General features: G+C 40.0%; 1 protein-coding gene and 1 non-coding gene across 4 annotated transcripts in view; both read left to right on the plus strand.

The window, feature by feature from the left end:
- arhgef10la (Rho guanine nucleotide exchange factor (GEF) 10-like a) overlaps positions 1 to 12,893 on the plus strand; it is a 113,193-nt gene that overhangs the window by 11,240 nt on the left and 89,060 nt on the right. For all 3 annotated transcript variants that reach the window (XM_005729674.1, XM_005729675.1, XM_013910015.1), the window contains exons 2-3: positions 1,954 to 2,244; positions 7,311 to 7,338. In XM_005729674.1, the coding sequence (XP_005729731.1) occupies positions 1,959 to 2,244; positions 7,311 to 7,338 (314 nt within the window). In that variant the 5' untranslated portion in view covers positions 1,954 to 1,958. The remainder of the gene's footprint in view (positions 1 to 1,953; positions 2,245 to 7,310; positions 7,339 to 12,893) is intronic.
- trnap-agg (transfer RNA proline (anticodon AGG)) lies at positions 3,837 to 3,908 on the plus strand. Its single transcript has one exon. It is a non-coding gene; the product is annotated as a tRNA-Pro (tRNA).

Raw genomic sequence — 12,893 nt, forward strand, 5'->3', positions numbered from 1 at the left:
CCTTTCTTTTACAAAGATACACAGCCATAGGCTACACAGCCATAGGCTACACAGCCATAGGCTACACAGCCATGATCCAAATGTCTAGTGAATTAATCAGTACCTCACCGCAGTGACGAATGTAGAAACAATGCTTTTGGAGGACAGAACAGAAGTTTTTTTCATCCACAAAAGAGTCATTGTTGAGTTGACCAGGGAGTGGGCCGAATGGAGAAACTGTGTATGTGGTACAGAGGTTGTGAAAGAGGTCAAAGGCTGTGTTGGCATGCAGTTGTTAACAAGCAGAGAACCAGTTTCTGAGGAAAGGCTTGTGCTCTCTATTAAATTGTTCTGTTTTATGTTAATTTAAATACCCACAATGTTAGCAATATTCCAACATTTTCCTAAAACTATTGTTAAGTTTTGGGGACTTGAATCAGTCCTTGTGTTCCTTAAAAAACACTTCCAAAATCACCATTTCCAATCTCTACAAAAATGCATGCTTAACTTTATCTAACATGAGGTAAGTCAGATGAATCAACACGATAGCTTCTTAAGTTAGTCTACGGCCTTCCTCTGCAGAATATCCTGTGTTCCCAGAAGCAATGTTTTTCCTTTTTTTTAGCAGCAATGCAAAGAGTGAACTATAATAAAACACCAACTTAAAAACACATTCAGTTATTTTGTGTTATTTTAATTACCCGAAAAGGAAAATGGACAGAAGAAAGAACAAAATAACACTCTAGTGTTCACGTTGCTATGTTATTGGTGTTTTAAGATTACAATGAAAACTAATGAACCTACTCTTCAAACACATTTGCTTTAGGATTGAAAGCCATCACTAAACCAGAAGCACAGCACAAATAAACATCATCCAAATTGAGCTGTCAGCATGCAGTAAAAGCTAATGAGAGCCATAACAGACATTATCCTTGTATCCAGGTCAAACAAAATTGCTCACAATGATTTTTACAATCCTCAAGCAACATGTTTCATGGCTGTGTTCCCGTGCATCCCGTGTTTAGCTGTCATTTTCCCAAAGCAGTCTGACAAACTGCCCCCCCTAATCCCAACAATGTTCCAGCACTGGAAGCAGTTTGGTGCTAATCGAAATGCAAAGCAGATGCTGGGTTCAGGCGTGGTGCACTAAAATGGGCCGAAATGGAGTAAGTACAACATATTTAATAATTGGAGCAATTTAGTGCCTTGTGGGAATGTGTGCCATAGAAATTATAAAACAACAAAATAAAACAGAATTTTGAAAGTGCGATTGTGAAATCACAATGAAATGGCCTTTATTATGTGTACCAGTATGAAAGATTCTAAAATCATAATGTATTTATTGAGAAGACAAGATGAATTCAGCTTCTTCTTACAGTGTTCTCTATGCATTCATAAAACAGTTATCTGTTGTGTGAATGACTTCATTTCCTTAGTATTTAAAAAAAGTGTACATGAATCTTATGTCCAAAACAAAAAGTCCAGTGTTCATCCTTTTGTTCTGAACACACTGCAAGGTTAAAAGTTCATTTTTTCCAGTTTGGTGTTGTTTAGTACAACAGAGATCTTTATCTCCTACTTCTTTGTGTCTCTTAAGCAGATTTGGTATGTTTGCAAAGTTAAGACGACATTCCAGTCTTCGAGCTTATTTACCTTTTTGCCTTGATCCTGGTATTAAAATTGCAGTGATGAGAGTTAAAACAACATACTTAATGTCTGCACAATGTTTTTTGATGGAGCAGCTTATTATTAGACTTGGGATGATATAACCACCACCTTTTCTCTGCTTTCTACTTGGAGTGTATTATCACCCTGTCATTCAGTGCATCAAGTAACCTTATCTTTTTCAATGCTGAGGTCTTTTTTTGATTACGTGGACACGATACTTTTTCTTGTTTTGTTCTCTAAGTTATTATCTGTTATGAAAATGCTATAAACAAAACCATTTACATTAGACGTTTCACTCTTTTTCAGCGATTATGTCTACTGTGGTGTCTCAGCAACTGCTAAAAGAGGATGGAGAGGATGATGACGAGGAGCAAGGAGAAGAGTTTGAGTTTGATGACAGTACAGATGAGGATAAACTTAAGGAAGACAGTAAGACGGTCACAGACTGTGTCAAACCTGTCCACGCATCAAAGCATGAAGACAACGTGACATCAGGCAGCGTCTCACAAACATTTACTGACAGCACAACTACAACTTCACCTTCTGCTGGACCAGACGGCGTTGCCACCAAGGATCCAGTTTCAGTTTCTACCACAGGTAACTAGTGTCCAGAAGTAAAAGGGGTATCAGGCAAATGGTCATGTGGCTTCTTAGTTATGTATTTTGTAAAATAATAAATAAATTCTACAAAACAGCATAAATAATTGGCCAATCTGATGTGTACCCTGGGGGCTGTGCGATTATCGTTATTATATTTTAAGGAGAAAAGTCAGCTTCTTCAAACAGTTATTTATAGTAAACAGATGTGCTATTTATTTATTTATTTTTTAGATATTTTTAAATGTCAAGGGATTTGCCAATTTTACATTTGAACTGAAACAGTCCCTTTGAAATCCTTTTAAGACCACCCATTTACTCACATTTTTATCTTCCACTACAAAACTTAACTCTATCAAACATATCAAAGCCACACATCAAACAGATAAAACCATGGGATTTCATACTCACTTTGGCTGATGGACTACATACAGTCCAAGTCGGTCTCAATTGAAATGATTGTGCAATACCATATATTAAGAAAAATAACCTTCAGAAATGCCTTTTTTCCTTACTTTTTTTTTAAAATTTAAGAAGAGGATTTTATTAAAAAACCAAGTGAAAGGCCGCTCTTGCTCAGCTTGCTTAAAAATTCCCCAGGCATCAGAAAGTATTAGGCTATTTCCTGTAAAATTATCTTCTGATTTAAGGCAGTTTCCATTTACAAAACAGATGATGAACAGCCTGAGAGCCTACTGCCATGCGGTACAATGTAAGCTTCACAGTGGAGAGGCACAAAAACTGACAATTACAGTCTTTGTGCTTCAAACAACTTGTCTAGATCTAGAATTACTTATAATTTTCCAGACATTTTCACACCTGCACAGCAATGCTGGCAGCAGCACAAAAGATGAAGATATTAATTTTATTAAAACGTAATGCTAGCCATCCAAAGTGGACCCAAGTTGTGGCCTCCGGCCGCATGTTTGGCACTCCTCAAATATTAACAAACCGCCAGCCAACATGCCGACGCTTGTCACAGAGCAACAGCAGCCTGCAGACACAATCCACCTTTGCATAATAACAGTATATGATTGCATTCACAGCAACGAGCTACCGCAAGGTAACTTCGGGCGGCGATCGTGTGGGTAGCTGTTAACTTGCTCTTTACGGAAGTTATATTCCTTGTTTTTTGCTTTTTGCGAACTGTCTTTTCATCTATGTACAACCCTGCATCAACAGCTTTATTGGGCACGCGGTAAGGCTAGCCTTTCTTGTACAGCCTCTAAAATGGACACAGGTAAACAAACGGATATGAACAGAAATATCTAAAATAAGTAATTTACTCGTGTAGGCATCGACAAAAAATAGTAATCCAATCCATGTCCTGAAATTATTGACGAAACTAGCTGGCATATTTAGATATGACGTTACTCAAACTCAGTACTGGGCAGCCGCATAAACTTGTTCATGGACAGCAGTTAGCGGTCATCGGCTTTTAAGGTAGTAAAAGACTGTCGCGGTAAGAGATGCGCAATGCTTTTTCTTAGACGTATAGCTACCTTTTTATGCATTGTTTCCCGAAAACAGGTAACGTGACACCCAGAACACTCTCTGAACACCTCTAGCCTGAGCAGCAGCGTAATAGACGTGGCTCGTTGGTCTAGGGGTATGATTCTCGCTTAGGGTGCGAGAGGTCCCGGGTTCAAATCCCGGACGAGCCCTAGGTATGTTTCATTTTTATTAGTAAAATTCACCAGTATAGGTAAGAGAGCTTCTCTTTCAGCATGCAGTGGTTATTTGTGCATATTTATCTTACAGTTCTATTTCTGTACATACCTGCTTCACTTTCTTTAATAATTTGCCTCATATTTGGTGTTTTGCTATTATTGACGTTAAGGACTTCAGTGAATTACACAGAGTCGGTAGGTACTTTCAGCTGCCCCTTTGTTTCCCAAGGGGTTATGACAGGACATGAATCACATGTGTGATTTGGCACAGACTTTTTTTTCCCTTCCTCGGGATGGGCATCTGGTGTAATATCTGCTCCCTGAGGCTGGGTGTTTCTCCTCCTGGCTTCTCCCAAGAATCTTTTGCAAACACGATGACTGTGTAACCTACATCATAGATTTACCACCTTCATAATAGTACTTAGTCTGTTTTCATTGTTATGTTCTCTTAGTACTAGATTACAATACAGCTGGGGTAGACACATGGCCCTCCATGACCCTGAATTAGATAAGCAGAAGAGAATGAATGGATGGGTGGATGGATTATAATTACTCATGTAAAAATTTCCAGATGTGGAAATACTGTATAATTTATAAAAATGTTTTAATAAGCATCCAAAGCTTTGCACTCAAAGTTTTACATCCTCCTGTCCTTTGGTCTAAAAAGCAAATAAATGTCTGTCAAATGTAGTGAGGTAGAAGTATGAAATAGAATAAAGTCAGCAGTATAAGTGAAAATGACTGTGTGGTTGGCTGTACAGGCGTTTCAAGTCATCAAAATGATACCTATTCTGGTTACAAAACTCTATTAAAAGTACACTGAAAGTACAAATGGAATAAAATGGAGCTTTCTTATCGACAAAAGTGAAGGTTACTGTTTTGATATTTTTCACCCGTGAAACCCACAAGCTCCAGCCCTGTGTTATATTACGCAACTTCCATTAAACTGCCCCTGGGCACAACGGTGAAAAGCACCTATACTATGCCACTGCCTAATAGCTCATCTCAGGTAAGCTGAGATGTAAATGTGATTTTTCATCACTTAATGTGATCTAATCTGTTTTCTGTAGCGAGGCAGAGTCTCAGTGACTTCAACCAGTTGCTTGTGGATTTAATCTCTCCTTAAAAGGATTTAATTGTTGCCCGAAGCAGACAGGCGTTAGAGAGCAGAGTTAACTAATTGGATGAACTTATGTAGATATAAGTATGGGGGTGGCTGTAGCTCAGGTGGCAGAGCAGGTCAGCCACTAATCAGAAGGTCGGTGGTTTGATCCCAGGCTGCCTCCTGGCTGCATGCCAAATATCCTTGGGCAAGATACTAACCCCATGTTTGCCTACTGGTGGTCATCAGAGGGCCCGGTGGGCCCAGTGTCCGGCAGCCTCGCCTCTGTCACTGCGCCCCAGGGCAGCTGTGGCTACAATGTAGCTTGCCATCACCAGTGTGTGAATGACTGAATGTAGTGTAAAGCGCTTTGGGGTCCTTAGGGACTAGAAAAGCGCTATACATTTATATTTCAGGGTTTGTGCGGGTGCTTAAAATGCTTGAATTTTAATGTTGTATTTTCAAGGTTTGAAAAGTGCTTGAATTTCAGATGTGGTGCTTGAAAGTGTAACTGTATTTCATTCACCACAAATAACTATCTGATTGAATAGTTTTCTTACCAGACAGAGAAATAAAATGAGTCGCAAAATGTAAAAGAAAAATTTCCCCGCCTGGGCTGCCTTGTGTCTGTTTCAACGTGTGATCCCGCCCCTCCCTCGGCCAGTCGGTGATCTGTGCGCTAACATACCTATAGGCTGCTGTTTTAATGTGTTTGTAGTCTCAAGTTAGTGTGTTGCCTTGTGTAGTTAGTGTGAATGTCACAGTGAATGTCACAGTTGCTGCAAAAAAGCCACCAAAGGCAGATTGCAGTGTAAATGCTGAGTGACACACCTGCTGTCAGACCTGCAGGTTTATCCCTGTGCTGTTCTCATCTGTTTTATAGTGGACACAAACTTTTTTTTTGTAGTTGCATAAATAATTTGTGTGCCTTCTTATTCGATGCAGAACACCTGATTGTTCTCTAAATAGTTTTAAATGGTTATATAAAAAACGTCTGAGCCTTGGCTGCATTTTTAGGTAAATAGTACCATATAACTTTGTTGTTTGCAAAACTTGTGCATATTTTTTAAAAATGTACAATTTGTATTTGCATTACAAGTTATGAAAATGATTCGTTAAACATGCTTGTGGTTTTTACAGTCAAAAATATCACTTTCTACTCGTATTTTACATTTTGTCTGAATTTAGATAAATTGTGCTGATACAGTTTGTCAAAATGAGAAAATAACAGATTGGCAAGATGAACAGGTGAATTAAAGAGGCCAAATCAAAAGTAGTCAAAAACGTCCAGTTATACCCTGGACCCCAGAGGGTTAAAGGCTAAAAGCAAAGTTGTCACCAAGTACTGTTTATATTTGTGTGTATTGCTGCAGCTTTTTTGAGTATTAACTTGGTGCCTTTGGGTGAAATAATGGTAATATGAGGGAGCGATCCATATGGTCACAAAGACAAGTCATTTGTTTCTGTGCCAAGTACCAAAGTTCCCCGGCTTTCATTCAAAATGTGTTTATCATCAGCACCTACACATTAAACTACTTAAACATTATAAATGTCTTCAAGCTCACACTGAGGCCGGTGCTGGAAAAGTTTGAAAAGGGACCTTGAAAGTGCTTAAAAAGCTTGAATTTGACCCTGAAAAAGGCGTATGAACCCTGATATTTACTACCTGGCTAATGTTGCCAAATAGGCCCTGGTAATTACATGCTCAGATAAAGAGGGAGATTTAGGTCTTGGAGAAGTTCTGTTGGACAAAGTGGAGTGATTAGTCCTTAATTAAAAAGCTTTTTTAGCAAGTATGTGTGGTAATCCGTTAAGTGGGCTGTGAGATGCGTAGGGGAATTCTGAGTGTCGATAACAGTGTGTAGTGGAGGTCTTATGTAATCGAGGGCTGAGAGCAGCTAAAATGTAGATTCTTCCCTCACTTGGATGACTCAAGCTTTTGTGAAAGGTGCCAAAGTAGATTGATTGTAGCCTTTGATTAAGGGCACCTTTTTTTTTTTTTTGTACAGAACGTATGCCATCAGAATACATTACAATCATGCAAATCACTTTTAGCTGTGGTTTATACACATATTGCTTCACTTTTAGTAACACTCATGAGTTTATTTAAATTCTAAACACAAATTTAGTTTATGAAAATTTCTGCATACGAGTAGTAAATAAATAATAAATACACCAGAGTCACAAAATGTCTTTTTATCACGTGGTAAAGTTTCATTTTAAAGTTTGTACGTAGTGCTTCATTTTCTTCGGAATAATTTGCCTCATGCTTGCTGTTTTGCTCTTTTTGACAGATGTTCCAGTTACTGAGTCACCCAACTGGTAAGTTGCCTTTGATTATGATCAGACCATGGGGAAAATCACTAAAGGGTGGTGGAGAAAGTAAACTCATTACTATTATGTCATTACGCCTGCGATAATGTCATGCTTGCACTTCATCCAAACACGACATTGAGTGGGAGATACTGTGACGTTATAACATTTAGATGCCAGATGACATGTCACAGATAATGACGAGGTGATGTCAAGTATGAAGTGCTTCTGCTGATACAGTTCTAGAGGGAAATCACTGGATTGCCTGACTCACAATGATGCATACAGTATATTAGGATTAGCCTCATCTATAATTCCTAATGTAGTAATGTAAATTTTGCAAGTCTTTTTTGCAATGCAATTTAGTTTTCTTCATATAGCACCAAATCATAACATATATCAACTTAGCACACTTTACATAGTAAAGACTAGACCTGGTTTCTCTCCATTATCCTTTGCAAATGTCTCCCTAGTGGAAATGAAGCAAGTCTAAATGTATGCATGTACTGACAGTGAGGTGCATGTCGATTACAAAAACGGGGACAGCGTTTCTGCGAAGACCCGTGTGTTTGTTTTTGTTATTGCTTTGAGTAGAACAAATTGAATTCCATTATTCTTCATTGTATAAGTGTTGTGGTACATGTTAAAGCCCTGCACATATGGAACGCCCACAAGTTCATTCCATTTTTTGTTGTTGTTGGTGTTGTTGCTGATTAGACTTCTTAGAACTGTGTGGGCGTGTATGACTATAAATGACAGCTCCCTCGCCTGTTAGCTTTGCTCTGAGTTGTGGGGGAGGACTCCATGTACTCATATCTGTACACAGAGTCCTCACATAATTCCAAGCAGAAGTCTGACTGCCTCCAACCTGAGGAGTGGTCTAATCAGCCAGAATAGCTGAATATGCTTGTGTGGGTGTACAGGGACATTAGGAGGCAGATCACGCCATAACTTGGCGCATAATACTAACTGCGTGGTTCTCTTCCACGGGGAGTACATTTTACTTATTTTTGTTGTGCTTTTGGAAATATTACATATAATATTTGACATTCACGAACGAAACTTTCTACATCCATGAATACATGATAATCCAGTACCTGACTCTGAATCATTGGAAATGTAAAATGAACAGCAGACAAAATATCCATTCCTGAGAAGGTGCATGAAATGACCTTGATATTGATGCAGTCAGAAATCATCTTTCATGCAGTTAAGATGATTTGCTGTGAGGCGTCTGCATAGTAAATGATGATTTGATAGTTTATTGATTCCACTAAGGAAACTGTCTTTTTGCCTCCTGCTCTCCACGGGGAGGTCAGCAGTCAAAGTCACTTACAGAACAGAAACCCAGACACTGACGGGCAGAATTAGAGTTTCTCCAAAGCATATTTCAGCTCATGGTGTGTTTGAACTCACTGTAAGCTTGAAAGGCAGTCATCCTATTAAATCCCCAAAGGTAAAATCCATTGCGCCAGTCAATAATAATGAAAATAAAATGAACACTGAAATTAGCCGCAATATACAAACACTTGACTTACACTGGTTATATAGTTACAGCTGAACTTATCAAGAGGTAGATTATCCTAGATTCTAAGTGGTATGTTTGCTTTAAAAAAAGGACAGTTCTATCTACCTATAATCACTCAGGATTCACGACTCAAGTGTAGAGCAAAAACTGACCCGTGTGTTTCAGTCCCACAGGAGAGATATTCTGGCACACATTTAAGAAAAAAGCTGTACAATGTCAGTGATAGAAAGGTGTCAGAACACAGGAAAGATTGCTGTGTGTGGATATATGTAGCGACAGACTGGTCAAAGAGCCCACACTGACCCCATCTCCTATGTTGAAAGTGCTTTAATAGGCATGTGAGTGAATGGAAGTAGACGTGGTCTGATGAGTCACATTTGCTGTTACACCGTGTGGTTGACTGTCTATGTGGCAGCAGGACACACCATTTAAAAAAGGCTGCAGAGGCACGCTATGGGCAGTATACTTTGTCTTAGCATTGATTTAGATTTTATTTATCAGTGTCGTGCTTCGGCAGAATTATAGCTCTTACTCTACTACAAAAATAGTTTCGGAATAGATTTAGGTATTGACTTGGCCTCTGAATTCCCTGGTGCTCAGATCAAATATCTGGGGATTGTGCTGGAAAATTTAGCTGTTTTTTGTTCTTCTTAGCTTTGTAGCTTATACTGCTTTTTGTACTTTTACACACTGACCTTGTGTGCAGTTCTATTGTTTTTAGTTCTGTCTATAAAAAAACATTACAACTACAAAAAAAGACCAAAAAACCCCCTTTGGTTTGAGATCTCATCAGAATAATTTCTCTCTACCCTCTGTGCTTGCTTGATGGAAACCATGAGGTCTCCCACCTGTGCTTCTAGGAAGTGTGTTCAGAAACCTCTGCTGATAGTTTGGATTCCTGTCGACTTTCCTGTGCTGAGAGAAGTTGCCTGTGTTTGTACACAGGTGTGAGCGTGTCTGTATGTGTACATTTCTGCTGTGTGCATATGTGAGCGCATAAATGATTATATACGTGTGTGCTTGCGTGCCTGTGTGCGTGCGATAAAGTCACAGCGAGGTCTTGGCAATTTCTCATTCAGGAAGATTTGTGCTGAGTGCACATTTCCAGTTTGGTTTAGTCAATAGTCTGCCTTTTAAAGAAAAGCTATCAATAGCACTTTCCACAATCAAGGTGTTAAGACTGTCAGCACATCCACTAAATCTGTCAGCAGTTTTAGAATAATATTGCCAAAATTACTTTGCGAATGTTATTGTAGAAATATGTGTTTTTTTAGCACTGCTATGACAGCACATCAGCTCGTTACAGCTATTAGGCTCAAAGCAGCACTTCTCTCCTGAGTTTTATGTGCATGTCAGTGTTTGATACCAGCATTTACCTCTGACTTCACATTTTAACACTTGACAGATAGTTTTCATTAAACGGATGACACGGAACCCCAGCAGTGAAAAGATTAGCACAAAAGATACCATGACAACGTGTCTGCATGCATCTGTTTTATGCACACAGAGCCTTAACCTTACCGAATAACTTTCCTTTTTCACTTTTTGTTGTTTTTCCCCACAGAAGTTTTTTGCCTTCACCTTTTTTTCCATTTTGCAACTTTGCGGGGAACTTTACACATTTGCCCTTGGAAAGCAACGTGTCTAATCTACCATGAAGAACGCATTTATTGTTCACAGCCACTTTGTTTGAAGAACTCTCACCTTGTGTTTCCCTCTGTTGGTGTTGCTGTGAACGAAAAAGAAACAAAGATGATTCTGTAAAAACATTCAAAGCAAACTAGTATATAAATATAATGAGAAGCCATGAACTCAAGACTTGCAGTGCAGTCTAATTGGAGTCTGTCATTGCTGTACAGAAAAGCTTGGCATTAACACAGTGTGCAATTTGGAAAAGGTTCAGGATAAGTAGTAGATTTTTCTATGCGTTTGCACCTTTCGTCCACACGTAAACGGCGTTTTTGGTCACTGAAAACGGAGATTTTTAAAAACTCCGGCCAGGGTGGATATTTTTGAAAACTCCGTTTTTGCATTCACGTGTGGACGAGAAAAACGCAGAAAACACAGCGTCAAAGGTGTGCGCATTTTTTGACGTCACACTGTGCGCCACGTTATTGTTTCGGTCAAATGAATTTCTACAATACTGTTAATTGTACTCTCTGCAATGTTTAAATGCTTACATATACACACACAGTTACTGTCCCTCCACACATACGACTCGGTTCTGTTTCTATGCCCTAGCTTTGTTTACTTTTTCCCACCGAGGCTTCTAGACTTCTGATTGGCCAACATTTCTGCACGGTTAGGAATATATCGCCACCTGCTGCTTTGGCATGTTCATAGCCATGTTTTCCTTCATTTCTGCCTTTAAGTGTGGACGGGATTATTTTTTAAAACGAAAACAGAAAATCTCAGTTTTCAAAAATACCCGTGTACGTGTGGACGTAGCCTCAGTGTGCTTAATAAAAACACTAAAAGTGCTACTGTTTATTATTTGTTCTTTAAATTATGTTTGGACACATTGACTTAGATGAAGATCATTCAGATCACTGTGGCGGGGTGTGGTTTGTGGTTCAGCTGGGGATGTGTTCACAACGTTTAGTGGCGTGTAGTGTCTGCGCTGCACTCAGCGGTGACGTGGGGGTCGTCGGACACTTACTCTGGTGAGAAGGAGATGACAGGGCCCCGCCGGCTCCGGTAATTCACTCCATGGGAGATTTTCCACTTGAACAGCATCGTGATGACACCCTACGCTCAGCCTTTCACCAAGTGATAAGAATTGATGGTCACACGGTGTGCCCTGATGCAGCGCTGACCTACCCGCATTTTATATTGATTAAAGATAGGCTTTAGCGAGTGAGTCGTGACACTCGCACAGAAGAGGAACACGCCCAGCTGTTGGCGCCTAAGAGCTGCTGCGAAATGAATCTCCAGGCGGCTCATTATAACCCAGTGGAAGGGATTATGGGATATGACAATACTCTGGAATGAATTATGGCCCAAATTATTGGCCGTGCATTTAGGGGGATGTGCATCGATGGTGCGTGTCCAGCCTGGGATGTGAGCTGGTCAACTGACCGGCTGTACCAAAAGAACCTTTGCTACCTTTGCCATTAGTCGAGGACCCTTTTGAGCACATTGGTATGGAGAGTAGGCTAGGCCAGATAGCTCCCCGGCCTAAGTTGGGCAATGGGGGGGCAATGGCGGGATGTGTGGTGTCAGGGGAGGTTTTCCATCGCATGGCCACGCCTTCCCTACTTCAGTAGGATGCCGAGACCAGGGGGAAGGTGTGCTGCACAGAAAGAGGTGGCTGAAAAGCCTTATGAGCAGGAAGCAAATTGTAAATAAAGTCATTCACGTGTCTATAACACTGTGTGCTTTGGGTCCTTTCTACCACACATATTATGAGCAATCACCAGAGAAATTCTGATAATTCCAAAGGGTCACTTTTCCTTTTAGCTCTATCTGAGATGATCTGGAGAGATCGAGGGGCTAAAACGGGCAGAGATTTGGCATATTGCACTGCTCTGGTGCTGTTGGTAAAGAGAATGGAAACAGATGGAAATGCAGTATTTGCATTCAAGCAGCTTCCACTTTAGGCTGTGCTCTGCCCCAGGCGATGTCATTTGCATTGGAAAATCATTCCTCTTTCTCTCCTTAAGCTATATGACTCACTAGGGCTTATAGGCAGAGATAAGTTGTGACGGGGGTGCGCAGAAATATTCCTGGATCGATTGCTACCCTGCTCAAATTACTCATACTTGACATGAATGCACACAGTCAGGGAGGCAATCTGTGTATCACTATTGTTCTGACTCTGCTCTTTTCCCACACAAGTAATTTTAATGACAAGAGATCAGTTCATTGCAAGAAATGTGATGAGAAATAGCTCTTTTTTGTTTTCATGTGGGAGGAGATCCTTTTTGCCCTTCAGATTGAGATGAATGATGCCACATCATAGACAATGCATCAGAGTAATACTTTGCAGAACTAGACACCACTGTAAAACCAAACGGTATTATCAGTAGCTGTAATA

Source organism: Pundamilia nyererei, unplaced genomic scaffold (assembly GCF_000239375.1).
Source record: "Pundamilia nyererei isolate P.nyererei 1_Seehausen unplaced genomic scaffold, PunNye1.0 scaffold00034, whole genome shotgun sequence".
Lineage (NCBI taxonomy): Eukaryota > Metazoa > Chordata > Actinopteri > Cichliformes > Cichlidae > Pundamilia > Pundamilia nyererei.